Below are 25,389 nucleotides of genomic sequence, written 5' to 3'. Positions count from 1 at the left end.
TTCTATATAAATAAGTAGAACACATTCTTTGCATTCCTGTATTTTATCTGTACGTATTAAGACCTATTCTTAGGAGTGACAAAATACAACCTCTAATAAAACAGAGACCTAAAAGAAAATTTTCTTTCTAAAATACTTAATGTTCTCTTGGCTTAACTGTATATGTGATGTGAATTTTAATATTAAATAGATTTCTTAAAAAGACACATTCATGGGGGCTTCCCTGGTGGCGCAGTGGTTGAGAGTCCGCCTGCCGAGGCAGGGGACACGGGTTCGTGCCCCGGTCCGGGAAGATCCCACATGCGGCGGAGCGGCTGGGTCCGCGAGCCATGGCCGCTGAGCCTGCGCGTTCGGAGCCTGTGCTCCGCAACGCGAGAGGCCACAACAGTGAGAGGCCCGCGTACTGCAAAAAAAAAAAAAAAAAAAAAAACATTCATGTTTAAAAGTAATTTGAAATGCCTGTTTTAATGCCATTTACAACAATTTAATTTCTCATTTTTAAATATTAGTTTGAAGCTAAACAATTTTATTAGAAACTTTGATACGTACTTATTTTCCTGCCTGAAGTCTTCAAATTTACCTCTAAAACTACTAAAACGGAATGCCTTCCTTCTGTTATGAATGAACTCTGCTATTACACTGTTTAGGAACCAGTGGGTAATTTTAGATGTTTGCTAGCCGGTGGGAAATGAATGGAAATTACTGAGAGTCAGTGACCATACGAAACCTCCATAAAGAGTCAAAAAAAAAGAGACCTTTTCAGTTCCTAAGAAGCCATCATAAACTTCCTAGAGGGGCCCTGGCAGGTAGGCAAGGAGTTCTGGTCACACCTGTGGTATGAGCAGTGACAGTCACAGTGTAGCTCACTGTGCCTCTCACCTCCTGCACTCATTCATCATCAATTTCTTATTGATTTTAAGGACACACTGATTTCAGCAGCATGAGGAAAAAGCTGTAGAGCTAGCTTCTTAAATTTCAACTATGCAAAGCTGTAGAAAACAATTTTTGAAATTACAGCTGTAACTAAGTATGTGAATGAAGTCATTCTTTGGCTGCGTGACCCTGATTTCTAAGGTGCTGAAACCAGCTTGGATTCACTTAATCAATAAATGGTTTCTTAAATTAACCCTCTGGTAATTATATCAATATTTCATTTTTTTAATCTACAAAATATCTGAGTGATAATTTTCAACTTTTCCCGTGATGACATTTAACTAGTAACTTATTCCCCTCAAACTCCCTTTTTATCTATTCCTTTTAAAAATTTTGGTATTTTATTTACACCAGTTACTGTGGACGTTTCTCATTCAGAAATATAAACAATTAGATTTTATAAAAGGCTAGTTTTCATACTAAAACTAAACAGAATTTCTATACTCTGTATCTCATTGGTCTTGACATAATAGTTTGGACTAGAACACAGGAAAAGGGACTAAAATACAAAAGAGGTGTTGGTTAAAATTCTATACTGATTAAGTCTATCATATCGGTTTGGTCAATCTGTATAAATGAGAAGTTGGTAATTATTCAGTAATGTTTTCAGTGCATGGTACAATAAACGAGAGGATGAAAAAAATGAATAAATGGAAGTTCATTACAGAGTCGCTATTGCCCAAGTCTGTTCACTGGAATTCAAAATAGTAGTGAAATCAGAAATATTATTTAAGGGAAGATCTTACCAACATAATCACATAATCAGCTCAGCAGCAACCATTTCAGATCAATCTTATAGACACCACTAGACATATTTGGAAAGAAAGGGTCAATGAAATGTATTCCATTCGAATAAAACAGTTACTGAACTAAACGCCTAATGCAATGATGAGGGTTGGAAGGAATGATCATCTTTCACTAACAGGAGTTTTAAAACATTTATTTATTATCTCCAACCACTAACTTTCATTTTCCTCTGCCATGGGCAATGCGTATAATTTGTTTAATGTTTCTCCTTTTGTTTACATGTGTTTTTATAAAACACTACTCATGTACTGTATTCCTGTGTGTATGTATTTTTGATTTATAAAAATGGAATAGGGTTACAGATTTCATTTTCTTACTTTCTTCACTTAGCCTTGCTTTTTAGGATCTACCTGTGTATAGGTAGTCTACTGCTTCCAGTGGCTGCTCAGAACTCCTGCAGTGATGAGCACTAGACTGCCTCTAACTCGCCATGACACCATGCTGAGATGAATGTCCTCTTTTGCATCCCTGCTTGGCTCTTTGTGAGAATTTCTTTGGGGCATATAATCTGGAGTAGGACTGATACGTCCCTGCACTAGATGTGCATAAACTGAGTCTGAGTCATCAGTGCAGACTGGCTGCGCCTGTCTCCCCTCCCTCCAGCAGTGCCTGAAAGTTTCTACATGGCCACATCTCCATTGACAACTGGTATTATCCCAGCGTTTAATATTAGCCTGTGTAACAGATACAAAACAATATCCCATTGTTGTTCTAATATGTTTTCCTCTGATTACTGAGGAATTTGACAGCTTTTTAATATGCTTGTTGGCCATGTGGGTTTCCTCTTCAGTATACTTCCTGTTCAGGTTCTTTGTCCATTCTTTTCTGGAGGTTCCTGTCTTTTACGTTGTTACTTTGCAGAAGTTCTTTATATATTTTAGATAGTTGTTTCTTGGTTTTAAACATTGCAAATGCATTCTCCCAAATGTCCCATGTCTGTTAAATTTATCCATGTCACTCTTGGTTGAAGAGAAATTCTTAATTTTGAGATAATCAAAAAAAATTTTGTTACGTTTATGATTTTTGGATTTTGGTTTAAAATAACAAAGTTAACTTTCTGTATTTTGATGTGTCAGCTTTATATTTATGGTTTTACTTTTCATATACTGGTCCTTATCTAGAATCCACTTTCACTCATATGTGGTATTAGATAGAGATCCAGTATAATTTTTGTTAATATAGTAAGTCAGTTTTTCTAATACCATCTATTAAACAAACACACCTTTCCTGAGTGATGTGTGCTGTCATCTTTAGTGTGTGAGTATATGTTTGAAACAAAGATATAAAACTGCTATTGTTTACAGATAATATAATAATCTACCTAGAAAAAGCAATACAATCCTTCCTCCCTTCTTTCATTCATTCATTCGTTCCTTCCTTCCCTCCTCCCCTCTTCCTTTCCTCCCTTCTGCTTTCTTTCTCTATCTACCTACCTACCTACCTTCTTATCTATCATCTATCTAGATATGTGTGTGTGTCTCCAGATCTTTGCACCTTTTATTTCTATTGTTATCTTTATTTCTTATATATCTTAATATCTGGTAGATTTATTCCTTTGAGAGTCAACTCAGCTATTTGTGGACCTTTATTCTTCCCTATAACTTTTATAATAAGTGTATAGATACATCAAAATAATTTTGATTGGGATTCCAATAAATTTATACATTAATTTGGGAAAATTGATATTAGGTTTTCCCATCTAAGGTCTCAGAATTTTCTATGTACCATATTAGATCCAAAAATTAATATTTTCACTGTAAAGGACATGGGTATTCTTGGTTAATTCCCAGGCAGTTCATAAGTTTTGATGCAACTATAATATTTTAAAAAATATATTTTAAACCCCATTATTAATGATGTAGAAAAATGCTACTGATTTTTATAAGTTGATTGTGTTCCTGGCAACTCTTACTAGTTAACTTCTTTATTTTTCTTATATAATTGTTCTCAACCTTGAGAACTATATTAAACAACAGTGGTGACATGACATGGAACATCACTGTCTTTTTCCTGATCTTAAAAGGGTCAAGACACACACACACACACACACACACACACACACACACCATGTATTTAACAAACGGTTGGGTTGTTAGGTAGCATTTTATTTACAGTTTTTGTATTTATATCCATACTTGAAATGGCTTTATTTCTTTTTTCCTTTACTTCCCTCTACTCTGGAATCAAGATCACAGTAGCCTCATAAAATGAGCTGGATGGTTATTATGTTTCCTGGAATAATTTGCATAAGAAATTAATTCCTTACCTCTTGAAAATCTGGTAGAATTCACCTGTAAAATAATATGGCCTTATATATTTTGGGGGCTGGGAAGATTTACTACTTAAATTTCTTTAAGGCTTATAAGTCTTCTGGTGTCAATTTTGATGTTTTATATTTTTCTAGATATTTATCCACTTCATCTCAGTTTTAAAACTTATTAGCTCATGGCTATCTATAATAATCTTTAATTAAATTAAAAAATTTCTATGTCTACAGTTACCTTATTCTATTCTATATGTTAGGTAGCAGAGTGAATCAACAAACAAACAAACAATCAAAAAATAATTTTGCCTCAGGTTTTTTTTGGGGGGTTATAAAATTAAATGACAAAGGAACAATATGGTAGTAGATTAAACAGATAGTCTTACAGAGACTGTCTTGCTAGTCACTGCAGAAAACAAAGAAAATCCAGTTATAACATATAAAAGCTAAATCTGGTTCTAAATCAAATGCATATCTAAGAATTGAATTTTAGATTTCACATAATTAAAGCATAAAGACCTATCTAAAGCTGAAACTTGACACTGAGACTTAACTGTATTCTAAACAGTATTAATCTGTTAGTAAATGCATGCTATCTGCTTATTTGTTCTTTTTAGAACTATGTTTTCATGCACAAACCTATTTTGGACTTTGAAACAAGATTTTATTGCAAACACTCACAACTGAAGAATAGAAAGAAATACTTGATTACTAAGCTATTAGGGTTATAATGGTCTTAATAGCTTGCTTTACCCTCTCCTTGCATACCTAAAAGCAGAAGCAATTGCTTTAAGCCTAGATAAACCAATTCCCAATCCATAATTCTACCCTGGGGATCTGGGAGGAAGGAAATAAAGAGTGAGATTTAAACCAGAGAGGATATCTCTTAGATGAATAATAGTTACCTAGTATCTAATTTCAATATTGTCCCATGGGTATTAGAACGTAGAGAATTCTTTCTCTAACGGGTTTAGGACAAAGCAGCTCAGAAACTTATGAAAAAGGGAACTAGGCTAGTGGAATGAACTGTGAGGAGAGAATTTTGTTTTCTCCAGAATTCTTCTATTTAAGAATACTGCATTTCTCTCTCTCCTTCTAGACCATACCAAGAACATTTCCAAGCCCTTTCTCTTGTTGCCTCAAAAATCTGCTTCTGATATTGAAAAAATTCTCCAAATAGAGTTGCATATATTCCAGTGGACAATTAGAAAATCACATTGCTATTTCTTCTGTAGTGTCTATACTGGCTTCTCTTCACGATTAAATTGAAATTATAGCTATTACCCAGTGAAAGATTTAATTATTTTAAATAAAGGTAACATAGTTGTTTTAAATGTTTATTTTGGGGGCTTACATTATTCTCTTATTGATTGCTTCCTGGGTGTATAATACAGTGGATTATTTTCCATTCCCACTAGCACCATCCTAGTCTTAGCTCTCATTGCTCTCCACGTGGGCTATTGCAATAGACTTTGACCTCTTCCTCTACTCGGGGGCTTGCACCCTGCTGGTGGAACAGACTTTTGAAACCATCATGCTCTTACTGTCATCCTCGATTTCAAATCTTCCAAGGTTCCTCCTAGCATAACACATTCAGTGTAAACTTTACTTGACCCCTAAAGACTTTCAAACCTTGATCCGACCCTCCTCCATGATTTCTTTGGGCTTCTAGAAACAAATTCTTGGCTCCAGCAGCACAGTTTACAGCCCCGGCACATTAGTAGCTGGTATGACCTCTGAACCTTTGTTGCTCCTTTCACCATAACATGAAAGCATTTCATCCTCCTACTTCCTCTTCATGTCCCAGCCATCCCCACTCAAGCCCAATGTCTGTTTCCTGAGTTCTCCAGCTCAGAGTCTATGAAGTCTTCTATGAATTTCTATGACACTTACCATCAGTACCCTCCTGTTTAATGTAGTAAATAATGTATACAAATTTACTTGTGAAAATCGATTTGCATATAAATTGTAAACTGCTAGACAAAGGGAATGGGGTTATTACCAATTAACACTTAATTGTTTCAAACATGCCATACCATATTCTCAATTAGCATCCAAGCATCTGGAACTTAGGGACTATACCTAATGCTTCTTTTACATTTCCTATAGTTCCTAACTCAGCATTAAATGATAAATATTTAATAAATATTTATTGGCTGATTATTTAAGCAATGGGAAAGATGTGTTGGTCACAAGAAGGAAGAAAAGAAATGTCAGGAAGTGAGGGTGGGGGTGGGAAATGCATTCATTCATTCAACAAATATTGACTGACCATCTGCTATGTGCCAAACACTATTCTAGACCCTAGGATCACAGCAGTGAATACGTGAAACCAAAATCCCTGTCAGAAAGTTTACATTGTAGTGGGGAGAGACTAGTAATTAGTAATTAGTAAGAGAGTATGTCTGAAGGTGATAAATGCTAAGGAAAGGAGAAAGACAGGAAAGAAAGTTTAGAGGTATGTATGGATGGGGAGGGGATTGCTAATTTAGAGGAGGAAGTGAGAGAAGGCTTCCTTGAGTTTGTGACAATTAAGGACTACAATGAGGAAGTAAACTGTAAGGACATCTGAGGGAAGATGATCTCAAACAGAGGGATCAGTCATTCGTTTGTTCATTCGTTCATCATTCATTCATTCAATATGGAGCACCTCCTATGTGCCAGGAATTATTCTAGGTCCCAGGGATACTGTGAGAAACAAGACAAAATCTCTGATCTCCAGGAACACATCCCACTGAAATGCAAATAATCAAGGTGAATACAGCCTAAACTCTCTCCAGGCCCAAATTACTGACCACCTACCACATGTCAGATGCTAGCCTTGGAGGATATACCCATGAATAAGTATGCCACATCCTCAAAAAGATCACAGTTTGGTGGAAGATAAACATGTTGACTTGGGCTTTTCCTGCTGCTTGAATTTCTGCTGAAACTCTAATACGATGATATTAGAGTTATTCCCCACCCCATTCTTTTTCCAGAAGAATTACTTCTTCTAGAAAGTAATCCATCTCCGCTGCTCTAGCCATCACCACTCAGCACACTTGGCCCCCACCCTTCCTTTTACCTTGCTCTGTAGGACTAGAGAAATCTAAGGGAAAAAGGTCACTACAAGAAGTTGCAGAGGGAAACTGTTGTCTGTAACTTGAAAATACATCCAGAATTGATTAATTTCTTACTACCTTCACTGCCACCATGCTGGTCCAAGCCACCGTCATCTCTCACAATACCTCCTGACAGATGTGCCTGATGCTACCCTGTGCCTCAACAGTTCATTCGCATCACTGCAGCCCAAGTGATCCTTTCACAGCACAGCAAAATCGTAGAACTCGTCTGCTTAAAGCACTGCAACAACTCTTGATTTCACTCAGAGTAAAAATGCAAAGTGTTTCAATGGCCTTCAAGGCCATATGTGATTTGCATCTGTTACCACTCAGTCCTCTCCTCCTACTGTGCGCTCCGTGTTTATCCTACCCCAGCCCACTGGCTTCCTTGCCAAGCACACCCCTGCCACAGGGCCTTGGCCCGGTAGTTCCCTCTGCCTTCGCTCCTCTTTTCCCAGGACAGGAAGAGTCTCTGGGTCACTTTCTCACGTCCTTCAGGTCTTAGTTCAAGTCTCACCATCAGAGTGAGGGGATCCTGACCATCCACCCCTGTATTTCTGATCCCCTTGCTTTGCACTTCTTTTTTCCACAGTACTGATCACCTGCTAACGTTCTAGATATTTTACTTATTAATTTCTGTTGATTGTCTGTCTCTCTTTGATCAAAAGTAAGCTCCGTGAGGGCCGAGATCTTTGTCTGTTGCTTCACCGGTATACTCCCAACACATAAAATAGCGCCTGCAACGCTCGATAATGATCTGTTGACTGAGCGTTGACTGAGGCTGTATGTTTATTCATGCGGGTTCCTAACTGAAGTGTGAGCTCCTGAAGGTCACTGGCTGCGTGGCTCACGCCTGTGTCTCCAGAGCCTAGAGCGGTCTGAAGACAGTAACAGGCCCTCAATGATGGGGGTAAATGAAGGGATTTCTCTGCTTTACTCTAGCCTTATTTAGAGTAGGATTCATGGCCAACTCTTTGTGTTTTCCATAATACCTGACTCAGAACTGGCTCTCAATAAAGGTTTATGCAATGAGCAAATCCCCAGTTTCAGAGATAAGGGAGACTGAAGCTCCAAGAGATAAGGACGTCTCATCCATCCAGTGTCCCGGCCAACAGGCGGCAGGGCAGGCACCCACATACAAGATATCTCTTGCAGTATATACACTTTTTCCATCTCAATATTTTAAGATGCTGCCAAAGACTTCCAAAAATTCTTATGTTATGCTCTTTGCTTAAACTTCGTTTTTGAGCAAGGTATTTTTTCAGTACAATATACCCTAAATGCACATTTTTACCTATCACAAAAGAGACTTTTTCCTTAAAAAGTGAGACTCTAATAAAGGATGTAATACAGTCAAAGCAAAACCACACCCCACTGTGCTCTCTGCCTCAGCGTGCTGTGTCCCGCCCTGCAGACAGAACGGTCTGCGCCTGGTCCCACGGCACCAGGAACATGTCGGGTGGAGGGCTGGAGAGATTAGTAGTGCACATCCGAGACAGGCCTTTTTCTGAAACAAATTTTTAAAAAGGGCAGATTATGATTGATGAACCCAGCATTAAGGTAATGCTATCAGACATACTTTCTATTTCTGCCCTTCGTGAGGAGGTCAGATTATAATCACGTTAGAACTGAACACAGTGCTTTATTAATGTTTCATGACTGAGTCGGTCGCAATCAGCCTAGCTTCGTGTGGATAAATTAAACCAGTTCTTGATGTATGAACTCAATGCATTGAGAATTTATTGAAATGTCTACTAAAAGTGTCTCTATCACCTTTCCAGGTTTGCTAATGAAACCAAATTTTGAATTTCACAGTTCTTCAGTGAAACACAAACCTTGTCACCATATTTACAAAATACAAACAACTCTAACCAATTATATATATTGTTGTCTATAAATAAAAAAACAACGGACTAAAAGAAGTACATCATTAAAAATTCAAAGTATTGTTTCATTTTAAAAAATAAGAAAAGTTAATGAGGTTGTCAGCACATAAAGGCGTCTACAAATACATCAAATGCCTTTTTAATTGCTGGCACGGGATAATGAAGCTGATCATTTATTATCAATGATACCATCCCTTTTTATAACATTATTTTTGTCTTCTTTGCCTTGAATTTCTTAATGACAGCTTGAGAGAAGAAGGAGGGAATGCTCCTTTGTACGGATACAGAATACTAATCCACACAAGAGCCGAAGGCTTTTTTACCACTGTGAATGTCATTTCTTTGGGCTATATGACATTTTCATTTTATACTTTAGGCTCATTACAAAGAACTCCATCAAATAACTGAAGATAATCCCAGTCCAAATTATAAATATACTAGAGCGCATTTTCTCTAAACCCATTCCATTTCATAAGCACTAAATCCTGTATGAGCTACCCAGCCAATATAAAGTTAGAAACTTTCAATGCTACAAAATAATAATAAAAGGTGGATGTTGTATTCATGGAATTTATGGAAAGCTTATGAAAATTTAAAGACTTCTATATTTTATATTATCACCCAGTTAATTATAGAAATATTCATCAAGTAAATATTTCTTCAGCAAAAAAAGAAGATAGGTAGATAATTGGTTACATTTTCCAGTTTTAACACAGATGGCTGACCTTATTTCTTCATAACATCAGTATGCTCATTTCCCATCAGTATGACGGGAAAATGGACCAGAGGTTGGAGCAAAGGAAACCATACATAGGGTGCTGTGAAGGAAAACTTCAAGTTAAAGAAAAGTACAGGAGACACTGAGACAGGAGAGCAGCTGTAGACACACGCGGCTACATTTTGTAACGTGACTTTTGATAGCTCTGATGCTTTAACACTCTTCCCAGAGGTAACAGCTTGGGTCTGCCCTTTAGCTCAATTCTGATGCACCAAGAATGGCAGCTATAGACATAGAATCTTTTGATACACATGGTAGCTTTCCCTTTCTATTCTGTAGAGTCCCTTCAAGGCAAACCCAGGGAAAGAAGACAAAGAATAACCACTTCTCAAGCCACCTGTTACGTGCTGGCTAGGCACTTGCTACATAGGATCAGTTTAACCTGTCATTGCCTCCTGGTGTCCCAGGGAACCAAGACTGGGGCAGTTTGATTTTCCCAAATAAGCAGAATTTTGTGTAAAACCTTTCATTCCATGGAGTAAAGGTTTAGTTCACAAGTCTTACCAAATTCATAATGCCTATAAGATACCAAGAATTTGGTTTTGAATAGAGAAAAAAAGTGCCTTGCTTCTTTTATTTCTTCATGAAGCCAAGTTGGAACTTATTACTTACAATAAAAATGTACCACTCATTTCTGAAAATGTTTTATGACATTTTCAGAAATGCACAAGTGTTTATCTCTCATACTTTAGTTATAAAAACTTATTCTTTTGAACAGATGAAAGCAAATCTTTGAGGAACAGTTACTTCGCCATATCATATGCAATCCTTATAGTTCCTAGTACACTGAACACAAAGGTCGATGAGTATGTGTTTACAGTGATACTAAATAGTGAGATTTATTTTGAAGAAGCACTGTATTCTGACTTAAAGTTTGCTCAGCAGTGCTTCAGCTCTTAGAAAGACAAAATATAAGAGATAAGAGGTGCATAAACAGAAGTCAGTTCTTGAACTGGTAATGTTAGGACCAGGAGTAAATTATTTATTATATTATATTTATGTGCAATAGAAGTACTCTGAGCAACTATAAATATATAAAAAATAATTTATTACTCAAAATTTGCCTTTGTGTATTTTATTCTCTCTTAAAATAAGAGGGAAAAATCTATTTTAGAGTTTAAATTGTTTTTACAGTGTTATTATCCTTTCTCAGGCTGTATCTTTCAATGAATAATCTGCTAATTCTCTTAAAACCCAAATGATATGAGACCATTTTGTGAGAATCAGGTATTTCTAAGGAAAAGGGATTTCTAAAAACTCTTATGTGGTGATTGCATGAATAATAAGACAGGCCAGAGTGTCACTGATTAAATCTGAATCATAAGTCTGAGTCAAATTAGGTGTTTGGAGGTCATCCCTGCTTAGATACAGATAGTTTGCAAATAACACACAGGTTGTATTTCAAAGTGCTTTCTAATTTGGTGTTTGGAACATATATTGCAGTAGAAACAGTATTAGTCTAATCTGGATTGATTCTCAAGTCGATCTATAAAGCCATATTTTGTTTAAAATATAGGTGAACTTTTAAAGTCTGTAAATGGGTATAGGGGACATGACATTCAGAGTGCCAACTTGTGATGCCAGGCACGGTGAGGAAGAAAAGGCACTTGGGTCCAGACCTGGGGTCAGTCACTTTGCCTTTCTGCGTCTCAGTCTGCTTATTCAAATAAAGGTCTGCTCCGGGTCTCAAATCCTGTGTGTGACTATAAAGTTTAACATGTAAAATAATGCCATTTCCTCCATTTTGTAGAGTTGGACGATAGCCTTCTTCCAACACCCGATGGGTGGTGGGACTTGGGACTTCCTCAGCTCTAAAACCGAGCTTTTACTGGCTGGGAAAGGAAGTCTTATGGGGTGAGGACTTTGGGGATAAAGAGTTAGAAACAGAATCACAGAAAGTCAGGTCTGCTGAGCTGCTGAGGCTGGAACATGCTGCTGGTTTGGGGTCAATTCCCTCTTATCTCTGTCTTTTCTTCTGCTGGCCCCAAGGTACTCGGTGCTAGTTAGAAGACATGTTTCCGTCCCTCCTTCTTTCCCTCTCCCTCTCCACAGCTCCTCAAGTCACTACTCACTCGAGCCTGGAGACCGTGGGTTGGAACACTCCACTCTGATAAGTAGGTGATCTTTGACAAAGTAACTTACCTCACTGAGTTTCAGTATAATTCTCATTTCAGAAGACTTTTTGAGGAATAAAAGAATATTGCACCTGAAGCTCTAGCACAGTATTTGACAAATAATAAACAGTCAATAGATGGCATAGGTTATAAGCACTACTGCCATTATTTTATCTTGGTCAGCCGTCATATTGGGATGACTCAGGACCACCACTGGGATACGGGGTATGGTGACTAAGATTAGGGTATCCAACCTCCTGTGCAGCAGTTGTCAGCTGTAAGTCTTGGAATAAGGAAAGCAGAGAAAAAACTTGTAAGCAACTACACCCTGGAAGAAAGGAGAGTGTCCTAGCCCCATCATGTAGCTCTTTATACGTAAAAAGAGGTATAAACTGGGTGCTGTCTAGAGTAACATTCCACTTACTAAGGGAGGGTTTTGTCACTTCACGTTTGAGTGCCAACTCCCAGATCTGGAATTGATCTAACAATGGCCAATGAAACCTGAGGTAGAAGACAGTCACTCTCCTCCAAAGCTATAAAGTTTACACTTCCCCTAGGGCCTCTGTTAGCACTCGACTGACTCTTGTTTACCATAAGGCCTTGATAAGTCTGACTGTCTGATTTTGTAGACTAGAGATTATAAGAAAAATTCGAATCACTATGGCCATTAAAGGAAAGTGTGATGATAGCAACAATCTAAAGAAGAAAATAGAAAAAGAATAGATACGGAATTATATCACTTCACAGAATAATGGGTACTTACGATAATAAAGAGAAGTTTCATCCTTTGTATAAGAGGGTAGAAAACCAAATAGTAATATGTTTTAGAACAACAACCACAACAGGGTTCAAAAAAGTTCTCACTTAGCTATAAAAATCTAGAAACTTCATTTATTTGGGAAGTTTATTTAGCTGGACTGCATTAGTACCCAACATACTAGATGAATGAAGCACTGTGATTTTTCTGCAGGTTTAGTCAAGACTGTACGGTCCTGCTCATCCAGTTTAGATCAGTAATAACTATCTGATCATTTCTCATGCATAATAATCATCTTTCCCTACATTAAAAAAGTTCTGGGCATGATGCTGCCCTGGGGATTTGTGTTTAGAAACACAACTGCTTTTTCTTTTTCAATTAGGCATATCGTTAATAAAATTACTAATTCTGAGGCGTTTAAACTTTTTCACTAATGAGGAACACAGAAGTTGTATTTATAATGAATCATTACCTGATGTTTATTAAAATATATCTAAAAATGTTTTAGCATCCAATAAACACAGGAAGAGATTCTCAACATCATCAGTCACCAGGGAAATGCAAATTAAAATTGTAATGAGATATTACTTCACATCCACAATAATGGCTATAATAAAAAAAAACAGTAACAAGTGTTGGTGAAGATGTGGAGGAACTGGAACAGTCATACATTGCTATTGGGAATGTAAGATACACAGTCACTTTGCAAAAGAGTTAATTTCTTAAAAAGCTAGACATAAATTTACTACATGATTCAGAAATTCTATCACTAGGTATATACCCCAAAGCAAGGAAAACACATGTCCATATAGAGACTTCTATGTGAACATTCATAGTAGAATTATTCATAACAGCCAAAAAGTGGAAACAACTCAAAAGTTCATCAACTGATGAATGGATAAACAAAATGTGGTATATCCATACAGTGGACTATCATTATGTAAAAAGAGGAACAAAAACTGATATACGCTACAACATGGATGAATCTCAAAAACTATGCTAAGTGAAAGACATCAAACACAAAAGAACACTTATTGTATGGGTCTATTTAAGAAAAATGTCCTGAAGAGGCAAACCTATGGAGAGAGAAGGCAGACTAATGATTGTCTGGGGCTGGAGGTGGGCACAGGAGAATTCTGGGGCAAAAGAAATGTTCTAAAATTAGATTTTGGTGATGGTCACACAACTCTGTACATGTGCTAAAAATAATTAAAATTGTACAGGTGAATTTTATCACAAATAATGATTTTTTTAAAAACACTCATAAGGTAGTCCCACTCTACAGATGAGAAATATGAGAACCAGAGATGCTCCATAATTTACTCAGGGCAATGAAGCTAGTAAATGGCAAAGCTCAGATTCAAGAGCCAGGAAACTTTTAAACCCCAAGTATTCTTTCCAATAAAACCACCTGGCATTTATTAATTGTTAGCAGCCACATAAAAACCTGTGTTTAATCAGAGCAAGAGAAAATTTGGTCCAACAATTTTTGCTACTTTGCCTGCCTGAGTGAAGGATTCATTTCGTTACACTAGTTTGGACCTAACTAGACAACATGCTAAAATCATTAAGATTATTACCCCATGTGATTCATTCAATCATTCATAACAGCAAATATCTGGTGACTAACTACTCTTGCAGGCACAGTTCTTGGCTCTAGAAATATACAGTGAAATGATGTGACTGAGAGACACATCTCAGACACAATTCAGTATGTAGTGGGTTCCAGGGTTGAGCTTGTGGATCTGGTATCCTTACACTGATATCATAGCCAGTATTCAAGTATGTAAGGGTATTGTGGTAATAATAAACAACCAGTTCTAAAAATAAGTATAGACTTTAGAAGTAGGCATCACTAAAGTATAAATCCTTCACATTAAAAAGATAAATTGAAGAGATAATCTGTTGTTAAAGAAGATGGTGTGAGATTACGCCATATACCTGAAAGTGCCAATTTCCAGATCGAGAAGTGAGAGAAATCCTATATAAAATTTATGTACTACATGATATTACCTCAGGGGGAGACTAGATTACAGATTATCTATACAGTAACTTTAAACATAGGTCTACTGTCTCAGTACCAGCTTTCTAAAATAAAGTGTATTAAAAGTAAAATATTTCTTGGAGACAGAAAAATAGCTCTAAAATTGAAGGGACCATGTGACTGACAGTGACAAAAAGAGACATAAAATCAGGGGTAGAAGAAGGAACCACATATTGTATGATCCTGTTTATGCGAAATAAACAGGATAGGCAAATCTTTAGAGACAGAAAGTAGATTAGTGGTTGCCTAGGGCTGGTTGGGGGAATGGGGAAAATGGGTAGGGGGAGATGCTAAAGGGTATTGGGTTTCTTAATGGGGTAATGAAAATGTTCATAAGTGACTGTGGTGATGGTTGCACAACTCTGTGAATAGACTAAAACCCACTGATTTTTTTCCTTTACTTTAAATGGTTGACTTGTATGGTATGGGAATTGTATCTGTGTGATATATGTGAATTATACAGCTCTTACTAAAGAAGAGACTGGGATATGTGAGGTCCACTGCAATATGTGGACCTTATTTGGATTCTAATTCAAATAAATAAGCTGTCAAAATGAAATAAAACATATTTATGGGACAGCTGGAAAAACTGGGAGTGAAACAGGGTTAAAAACATATTTGGGGTCATAGGCTTTATTGATATAATTCCTCAATTGGCCAAGAACAATAGTACACTAGAGACGTTTGGTAAAGTGGTTCATTTCCATATACCGTAAGCCCATTGAGATTAAAATCTCCTTAAATATGGATAAAATATATTAAGATCTATAAAATAACCACATGCAAACATTCTATTTACACATTTTCTATTTGAACACCCAGACATCTGTCATACAGATTCAAAAAGTAATGACATTTTCCATCTAAGAATGTGTACAAGATGGGTGTTCTCTTAGTCAAGTATATTACATTTTAAGGTATGTTTCACAGCTTATAATTTCCTACATACAAATATGTTCTAAATGTATATTATTTTGTTTTGAGTATTTTATGAGTGAAAAAAAGAGTGCAGATTTAGCCAATAGACAAAAATAAGGAATGGGCATCAATTTTGACCATTTTAGAATACATTAGTCAACAGATGCTCATCTGATTGTCTTCTCCTAAGGGAGCAAATATAACTGAATTACCATTCCTTTACTAGTCCTAATGAAAGGAAAATCCACTCTACAATAAAGAACTGCTGTCAAAAGACAACAGTAAAATGCTTTCTTTCTCAAAAATTTAGCCTTGTATTTATAGATGTTAAAAGACAATTTGTTAGTAGCTGAAAACTAAACTACAGAATATATTTTACTTCCTCGTGGCTGCTCAAGCAAAAACAAAATCGCTCTTACCATCCTGTTGATCCGTACAAAGTCTTCAGGTTTTTTTGCCCAAGGGGGGAGATCAACATCATTTACCACCACTTCATCTTCTCTGACTCCAAGATTATATCCATTACTGTTGACGAACATCTCCGGCAGGTAATAGAACTCTGGAATTAGTTCCTGCCAGGAATAAAAATGTAGCATATTAAACCATTTTAAAAATCAGTTGAATGAAAGTATTAATTTATAACAACTGTAAACAGAATTAATTTCTTTACTTAAATTCAATATTTTATTACTTAGTTCCATTCTTTATTTAATTTTCTTTAGATAGGAGTCTAGGAAAAGAAGGCAAACATTTTTCTTGAACAATATGTTTGATAATTTATGTTTATAAGATTTTCAATCTTATCTTGCCACAAATTAGTTAAGAGAAATGGGTTACAGAATCAACAATATTCCCAATAGTATCAGTGAACAAATATATAAGGCTTTACCTACAAGTCTGTGCTGTTCAACAAACTTTTCCAAATGCTATTAATAAAATATCCAAATTCAAAAAAGGTGTTGCCAGTATTGGTTAAAAATCATGTAAAATCATGTCTTCTACTTTTCTTTTTGACTCCACTGGCAATTACAATACATGATTTTTATGAAGAGACTCATTGTTTTGTTTTATAATTTGGCAAAATAAATTGTTTTTATACCTACCACTAAATACAATAAGAGATGATATGCAACATAATAAGTTTAAATATTTAATGCATGCCACTTGAATACTAAGTTCTTAACTTGAATGCAAAGATAACTTGTATTACTTGTATGTAAATATGGCATTAACAACTGGGTTCAAGGCAAACTTGTGTTTGATGCACATCTAATATGTGGTTTATGTAACTTTAGAATAAATATGATACAGGAATGAATTGATTTTATGATCTTAAAAGTTTTAATTTGCTGTCCTTTTTTTAAAAAAAAACACAACAAATTGAGGAAATGAAAACAAAAAACACGGTAGTTTTATGTTTACCATCAATACTATGAAAAATACTGATCTTTTCAAATATCAAGATGAGGGTTAAATTAACTTTATTTGTGAAAAGCATAAGAACATTTACTTGTGTAACATGTCTGACATGGATGGCATAGTACCCGAAATTTGAATCTCACTTTGGAATACATAGTGATAAACAGAAAAGCTAAAAAATAAACAACCATGCCCACCAAAAAAATAAAACACCAGACACTGAGGTCTTCAAATAAACTGGATTCTTCAGCCCAAGAAAAGCATACACAAAAGTGTTCCCTTTATCAAATTACCAATGGCATTTTTTCATAGAACTAGAACAAAACGTTTTACAATTTGTATGGAAACACAAAAGACCATGAATAGCCAAAGCAATCTGGAGGAAGAAAAACAGAGCTGGAGGAATCAGGCTCCCTGACTTCAGAATATACTACAAAGCTACAGTAATCAAGACAGTATGGTACTGGCACAAAAACAGAAATATAGATCAATGGAACAGGAGAGAAAGCCCAGAGATAAACCCACGCACCTATGGTCAACTAATCTATGAAAAGGAGGTAAGAATATATAATGGAGAAAAGACAGCCTCTTCAATAAGTGGTGATGGGAAAACTGGGCACCTACATGTAAAAAGAATGAAATGAATAACACCATATACAAAAATAAACTCAAAATGGATTAAAGACCTAAATGTAAGGCCAGACTCTATAAAACTCTTAGAGGAAAGCATAGGTAGAACACTCTTTGACATAAATTGCAGCACGATCTTTTTTGACCCACCTCCTAGAGTAATGAAAAAAACCCAAAAAACAAATGGGACCTAATTAAACTTAAAAGCTTTTGCACAGCAAAGGGAACCATAAACAAGATGAAAAGACAACCCTTAGAATGGGAGAAGATATTTGCATATGAAGCAACTGACAAAGGATTAATCTCCAAAATAATAAAAACAGCTCATGCAGCTCAATATCAATAAAACAAACAACCCAATCCAAAAATGGGCAGAAGACCTAAACAGACATTTTTCCAAAGAAGACATACAGATGGCCAACAAACGCAAGAAAAGACGCTCAACATCACTAATCATTAGAGAAATGCAAATCAAAACTCCAATGAGGTATCACCTCACACAGGTCAGAATGGCTATCATCAAAAAATCTACAAAGAATAAATGCTGGAGAGGGTGGAGAAAAGGGAACCCTCTTGAACTGTTGGTGGGAATGTAAATTGATACAGCCACTATGGAGAACAGTATGGAGGGTGCTTAAAAAACTAAAAATACCATATGACCCAGCAATCCCACTACTGGGCATATACCCAGAGAAAACTGTAATTCAAAAAGACACATGCATCCCAATGTTCACTGCAGCACTATTTACAACAGCCAGGACATGGCAGCAACCTAAATGTCCATCAACAGGTGAATGGATAAAGAAGATGTGGCACATATATACAATGGAATATTACTCAGCCATAAAAAGGAGTGAAACTGGGTAATTGGTAGAGACGTGGATGGACCTAGAGAGTGTCATACAGAATGAAGTAAGTCAGAAAGAGAAAAACAAATAACACATATATGTGGAATCTAGCAAAACGGTATAGATGATCTTATTTGCAAAGCAGAAATAGAGACAAAGATGTAGAGAACCAATGTATGGATACCCAGGGGGAAAGGGCAGGGGGTGGGAGGAATTGGGAGATTGGGTTTGACATAAATACACTATTGACATTATGCATAAAATAGAGAACAAATGGGGAACTCTACTTAATGCACTGTGGTGACCTAAATGGGAAGGAAGTCCAAAAGAGAGGGGATGTATGTATATGTACAGCTGATTCATTTTGCTGTACAGTAGAAACTAATACAACATTGTAAAGCAACTATACTCCAATAAAAATTACTTTTAAAAAAGTGTTCTCTTTATGGGTTCTCCTGCTAAAACCAACATTTATCTGCTATAGCATAAGTGTTTATCTTAGCAATCCTCTGTGAGAATTTGATCATTATCCGTTCTTATGATAACAAATGTGAACCATAGAAAAATATAATCATGTTTATTTTCTCCAGCATTATGGGAGTTTGAACAGATTTGTGTAAATGAATTTTCTGGATAAGCAGAGCTTTGTTTTTTAAGAATCATAACTTTTCTTCTACTTAAACCATTTAAATAGAAATCTCTCTAAAACCCATTATATAATTCCCTGATATTTATTTATTCATGTAGTAAAGTTTGAGTACCAGGCATTGTGATGGGTACTAAGAAAACAAATAATGAACAATCATGGCCTTACCTTTAAGTAATTCATAGTCTGGTCTATGGGGAAAATGTATAAACAGATGGTTATAATGCACAACAATAATAGCTGTGAAAGTATAAACAGAGCACAAGGGAGCAGAGAGGACAGAGCAGGGAACTCTGGGCAAGTCAGAAAAGACTTCACTGGAGATCAGACATTGAGTTCAACCATCGCAAGATAAAGGTGGGGAAAGGGGCAGGGGGACTGGCAGAGAGTATTATCAAGGAGTGGTACAAACCGGGTATGGGTGGAGTGTAGGATATATTGGGGGACAGATCAAGATGGGGCGGAATGAGATGGTGGGAGGTGTATGGAGTCAGATGACAAAGGAAGTTTTATGCCAATCTAAGCTCTTTGGATTTTGTCTTATTGGCAATATTTTTTTAAAAAAAAGAGCTATTGACATGATTACGTTTATTTTAAAGCAAGACATTGGGTGTCAAAGTAAAGAATGAACTGGAGAGGGGAGAGACTAGCAATATATGTGGGTGGGGAGGGGGAGAGGGGGAACCAGCAGCAGCAAGGAGAACGGGAGGGAAGAGGGGCGGGAAGCTGCGGCTGTGTTGAGTAAGGGGACATATTGTGGGACTGTACCAGGGAGGGCCATCTGCAACACACGTGAGGATTGAGTAAACAAAGATGTGGACCCGGGGATGCAAAAAGGAGAGGGAATTAGATGGCTCATACGGAGAGGCAAATATATAGTAATAATAAACTACGTACAAGACATCAAGGGCACAAGGAACTGTGGGAAAGGAGAACTACAGTGAAATTAATATGTTAATGTAATTTTTCAGTGACTTGAATGCGAGGGGGCAATTAAGAAGGGGCTAAAAGAAAAACTAATAGGTAAACAAACATTCTTATTTGCAGATAATGATACAGCTTAGGTGGTGGATAAACCAGGGGCTAAAGGGTGCTTCAGCAACATCTATCAGCAATGACTATCATGAGTTTGACGTCTGGGCTGGGCAAGCATGACAGTGTATATACCATGTTGCACTGAGGGGCCAATTTGGTAAAGGTGTGTGGTCACTGATTAGAAGGTAGAAGTAAAGTATCATTGCTATTCTCATTTATTTGTACTCAATCAGAAATGTGTAACTGTTACAGACTGAATATTCTATTCCTCCAAAATTCAAATGTTGAAACCCTATCCTCTAATGTGATGATATTAGGAGGTAGGGTGTTTGGAAGGTAATTAGGATTAGATGAGGTCATGAGGGTGGATCCCTAGTGAACGGATTAGTGTCCTGGTGAGAGTCCTGAGAGAGCTTGCTTCCTCTCTTTGCCATGTGAGGACATACAAGAACACGTCCTTCTGTGAGCCAGGAGGCAGGCTCTCACAAGACACAAAACCTATGTGGGCACCTTGATCTTGGACTTCCAGCCTCCAGAACTGTGAGGAACCCATTTCTGTCATTTATATGCTACCTAGTTTATGGTAAAACACAGCAGCCTGAGCTGACTAAGACAATAACCACACAATTTTCTTTTGATCTTGTTCTCATTGCTTGGGAAAATGTGGGAAATTAGTATAAGATGTAGAGAAGATAAAGCCCATTGCTATTTGCACATTATCCATTTTCTATATGACAATGAGTATCAATAGCATCCCAAATGGTCCAAAATGGGGAGAGGAATGCAAGTTCATGCAGTTGCTCCATGGAGAGGGTGATTTATGTGTAATAAGCTCACATAAGTCAGGGATTTCCCAGCTGTCTTTTGTCAGTTATTTGTGTCCATGTTCTATCTCTAGAACTAGCCTATGTAAGCTTCCTTGAGGACTGAGAGGGATATACATCCACATGGATATAGCAACATGGATTTATTTTTCATTTAGACAGCCCAAAGAGTTTCGGTTTATCTTCAAGTGTCTTGGTGCTCTAATGTTTTTCATATATATTGTTTCCCATTCTTTCCTGTGGTATAGGGGCATATAAAATACGTGGTTATTATTAACCTACTTGCCACTGTAATACTATTTCACTGAATGTCATTAAATTAGAATCGCAAAGGCATAAGAAGCCTAGGATTTTATATTAATAACAGTTTGGGCAAAGCAGACTTTGAGCCTAATTTTGTAGGTTTATATTTTGCTAAATTCCCCACAGCTCTTGGTGCTATACTTTGTATGCAGCAGGTACTCATTAAATATTAAACTATTGAAGATATGAGATAAAATCATTTTAATATCACTAGAAATCTTCTGGGGACTATGGAGATGGTTGCAAGAATGCTTCAAGACAGGAGAAGAGCCAATAAAGTACTTTATTAAATAAAAGAAAAAGGATGCACCCAGAAATAAAATTTGTACCTTTCGAGAGGAAACTTTTGCAGCTTAAAAAATGTTATCTTGCTTATTCTAGTTTTGTTAGAAGGTTCAAAGGTGTAAAAGAGTTCAATTTAAATTTCGAAAAAGTTGGTTTTAACGTTGCCAGCAAAACTGTACCCAAACTGAAGAAGTGAAGGAAGCAAGTCCTTTTCATTTTAACTTAAGCTCTCCAGAAGGAAGGGGCTGAAAGCCTGCTACCACCAAGGAGAACAAAGCGAGGCTGAGGAACCTCTCCTCTGAGGGTTACTTAGAACAGCGGGACGGGGGTGGGGACCTTGAAGGCTTGAATCACAGCCAATCATGAAAACATAGGATTACCAGGGCCTTCGGGATGATCCTAAGTGAGACATTTTCTCCACTCTGGTCCTCATCTGGCCAACCAGAATGTGGTCATAAATTAGGGTGTTAGCTAAGATGTTGGTGTAAGCCGCTGGAGGCCTGACGTTTGACGGGAAGAAGAAACTCCCCCAGATTTACTCTAATAATATTTTTTTGTTTTTTTAGGATGCAGATAAAAAAAAAAAGACACATTTTAAAGCAATATGAAGAAATTCCTGAAGTACAGCATATTTGCAAAGCCCCTCGAAGCTTCAAAAGACCAGAGCTGTAAGTGACTAAAGCAGTCTGAACCCTGAAGTCTTGAGCTGGGGAAGTTTAAGTTTTTTGGGTTTTTTTGTTTTTGTTTTTGTTTTTTTTCCTTGAAGGGGAAGGAAAAGAGAGTAAAATCACAGAAAGTCTAGGGAGAAGTTGCTGAAACAGCAGAGTGGGTGCAAGTTTTTATGCCTTCATTTTATTGCTTTAAAATCTTGTTTCAAATGGCATTTTAAATTTAAAGTTAGTATGTAAATATAGGGCATTCATATATAATTAATATTCACATTTATATTACTTAAAAGATTTGCTTATTCTAAAAAATTTAATGAGTTAAGAGAGTTTCACCTCTGAGATTCAAATGTTAGGTACAAGAAGATGACAATTACAGTATCTGGGCTCCAAGACAAGGAAACAGCTGAAATGTCACATCTGGCCATTCAATCTTAAAACAGCAGGAATTACTTATTTGTATCTTACTGTGTCATGACACTGTTCTAAGTACTTTACACCTTTTTCTTAATCTTCACAAAAGCTTCCTAAGGAATGTATCCTCATTCTTCCAGAAATCCCATCAATAAGGGATCTCACTTGCTCACCACTCAGTGGTAAGAATGGTGCCTGACATATAAAAAAGGTACTCAATACATATTTGTGGAATGAGAAATGAACAGATCATTACTATATATTTATCATATCCGGAACTTCAGGCATGGAATAGTGGTAAAAGGTTTTCAAACAGTATTAGTTAAAGCAGAGTTACCGCAGGGCTACCAGTTAGTCGTAGTGAAGGGGGAGGCTGTCAGGCTGGCAGTTCTGGGACAATCCCTTCTACCGGGGAAGGGCAGCTTTCTGTGCATTGGAATCAAATGGTTCTGAGTTGAAATACAGACTTCTCCCCAGCTTGGGCAAGTTTCTTAAACTTTAAGAAAAAAACAGTTTCTTGATATGCAAAATTGTGATGATGACAGCAACTAAGTCACAGTGTGGATGTGAGGATTAAATGGGGGTAATGTGTGTGAAACAACGCATTTCATAGCTTTATGCAAAATACTTTTTGAAGTTATTCTTTACTCTATCAACAGAGTTTACTCAGTATCAAAGTATATCCCATAATCAGTAAAAAAAAAAAAAAAAGCTCTGTCACTTTGGATATTTGTGTTTGAATGAACACCTATGTAGACACTTCAGACAATTTAAGTGTTTTTTTATCAAACATATGGACTAGCTTACATGCTACCTAGGCTAATCAGATATATTTTTATAAGTTTTTTGCACTTCAGATTTTGGTTTTTCCAAATGCACAGTCAGACTGGACTGGATGTATAAACCAAACTGAAACTTAACAATTTTTTTTAAGATTAGTAACTTACAGAGTTTTCTCGACGATCCCCGTTAATAGTCCCTCTCCTCCTGCGTGCTGTCTGGCATTTCCACTTCACTGCTCCTCCCATAGAGAGGTGGAGTCTATTTCCCTTCTCTCTGAATATGAGCTGGCTTATTTCAACACACAGAATGTGACAAAATGACATTTCAGGGCTTGCAGAGATGCCTAAGTCTTAAGAGGCTTGGCAGCCTCCATGGTTGTTCCCTTAGAAGTCACCATCACATGAAACTGTGTGGCTGCCTTGCTGGAAAGATCGTGTGGACAGACAGACAGGCCTGGACAGTCCCCGACCGCTCCATCAGCTCCATCAGACGAGGCGCAAAACATGGGAGTGAAGCCATCTTGCTTCTCTGACCCAGCCAAGCCCCTCCAGCTGTCACTGGAGCACAGAGGTGAGTGGTCCCCTCTGAGCCTTAAGTCCCACTGCATGATTGTCAACAAATGATACTTGATGCTGTTTTAAGATGAGGTTTGGGTGATTTGTTACCCAGTGATAGATAACTGAAACAGAAATTAATGCCTGGGAGTGGAGTCCTGAAGTAATAAAAACTTAAAACACGTGGCCTTGGCTTTGGGACAGGGCAGTAGCAGAGGCTGGAAGGATGGTGAGGACACTGCTGGTGGAAGATCAGTAAGGACGTTGCTATTGGAAGCAGGAGGAAATCAATGCGTGATACGTAGTGTGGGATAAACTAAGAAGACTAGTTCCTGCAATCATTTCAAAGACAGAAAAAGTACCGAATGAGCTTGTGCTTCTGGTTATAGATATCTCCAGGCAGAATGCTGAAAGTGACCACTGGTTTCTTTCAAAGGTATATGGATAAGGTATTATGAGCTAAGGAAGAAACTGCTCAGATTTAAAGCAGTATTTAGAGAGACATAGGGGCCTAGGACAATCTTGTCAGATTCTCAAAATTAAAAAAGGTTCAGACAAAGATCAGTTCTAAGGTGCTGTAAGTAAAATACGGCCATAGGGAAAAGGGTGCCTGTAAAACCTTTTATAAGTGCTCAGAAAAATTTAAGATAGAGGTTTGCAGACTCACTCGGCCACACGAAGGGATTCCAAGAATCTTAGGAGCATTATAAAGGGCATCCTAATCACAGCCTGAAGTAGGGAGGATCCTGTCTTGAAAGAACTTGTGAGAAAGAGTTTTTTTTGACAGTGAACTATATTTTGATACATAGAAAATCCACAAATTTTTTAAGTTGCTGCACCAACTTGGGCAAAGGAGGCCTTGGCCCCAACCTTCTGTGATCAGGAAGCATATGGAGAAAGCTACTCAATGACTGCTATGTACCTTCCACACTCCCCCATTTTTGAACAGAACGCCTGTTGATGTTTACCTGTTCCTGTCTTACCACTGGGAGCTGAATTATACGTGGGACAGATAACTTATCTTTTTGGCTTCCAGGTCTCCAAATTAGGAATTTCTGTACCTCATCTCTATGTGGACTTGATATAGATCATGAGCTACTAGATTTTGAGCCTGATACAATAGTGGGATGAGACTGTGGGGAACAAGTTGAATATATTTTGCTTGTAGGAGGAATGTGAATTGTGACTGGGGAGAAGACTTCAGTAGATTGTTTTCAAAGATGGCCAGAACAATCCCCCTGATCCCCATGTCCATCTGAAATGTGATTTTGCTGCTCATCTCATGGGGAAGTGGAGTCCACTTCTCCTCCCCCTTAACTTGGGCTGGCCCCGTGACTTGCTTGACCAAAAGAATGCTGTGGAGGTAGGTAACACTATGT

General features: G+C 37.2%; 1 protein-coding gene across 3 annotated transcripts in view; it reads right to left on the bottom strand.

Annotated features, from left to right (window-relative positions):
• Positions 1–25,389, bottom strand: part of NBEA (neurobeachin) — a gene marked incomplete at its 5' end in the record, with an annotated part of 627,381 nt that overhangs the window by 39,135 nt on the left and 562,857 nt on the right. For all 3 annotated transcript variants that reach the window (XM_082859302.1, XM_082859301.1, XM_082859303.1), the window contains one exon: positions 16,024–16,176. In XM_082859302.1, the coding sequence (XP_082715428.1) occupies positions 16,024–16,176 (153 nt within the window). The remainder of the gene's footprint in view (positions 1–16,023; positions 16,177–25,389) is intronic.

Source organism: Leucopleurus acutus (genome assembly GCF_964270905.1).
Source record: "Leucopleurus acutus genome assembly, chromosome: 18".
NCBI classification, from domain to species: domain Eukaryota; kingdom Metazoa; phylum Chordata; class Mammalia; order Artiodactyla; family Delphinidae; genus Leucopleurus; species Leucopleurus acutus.
Note: the sequence above shows the minus strand (reverse complement) of the source record. Positions and strands in the feature narration are given on the sequence as shown.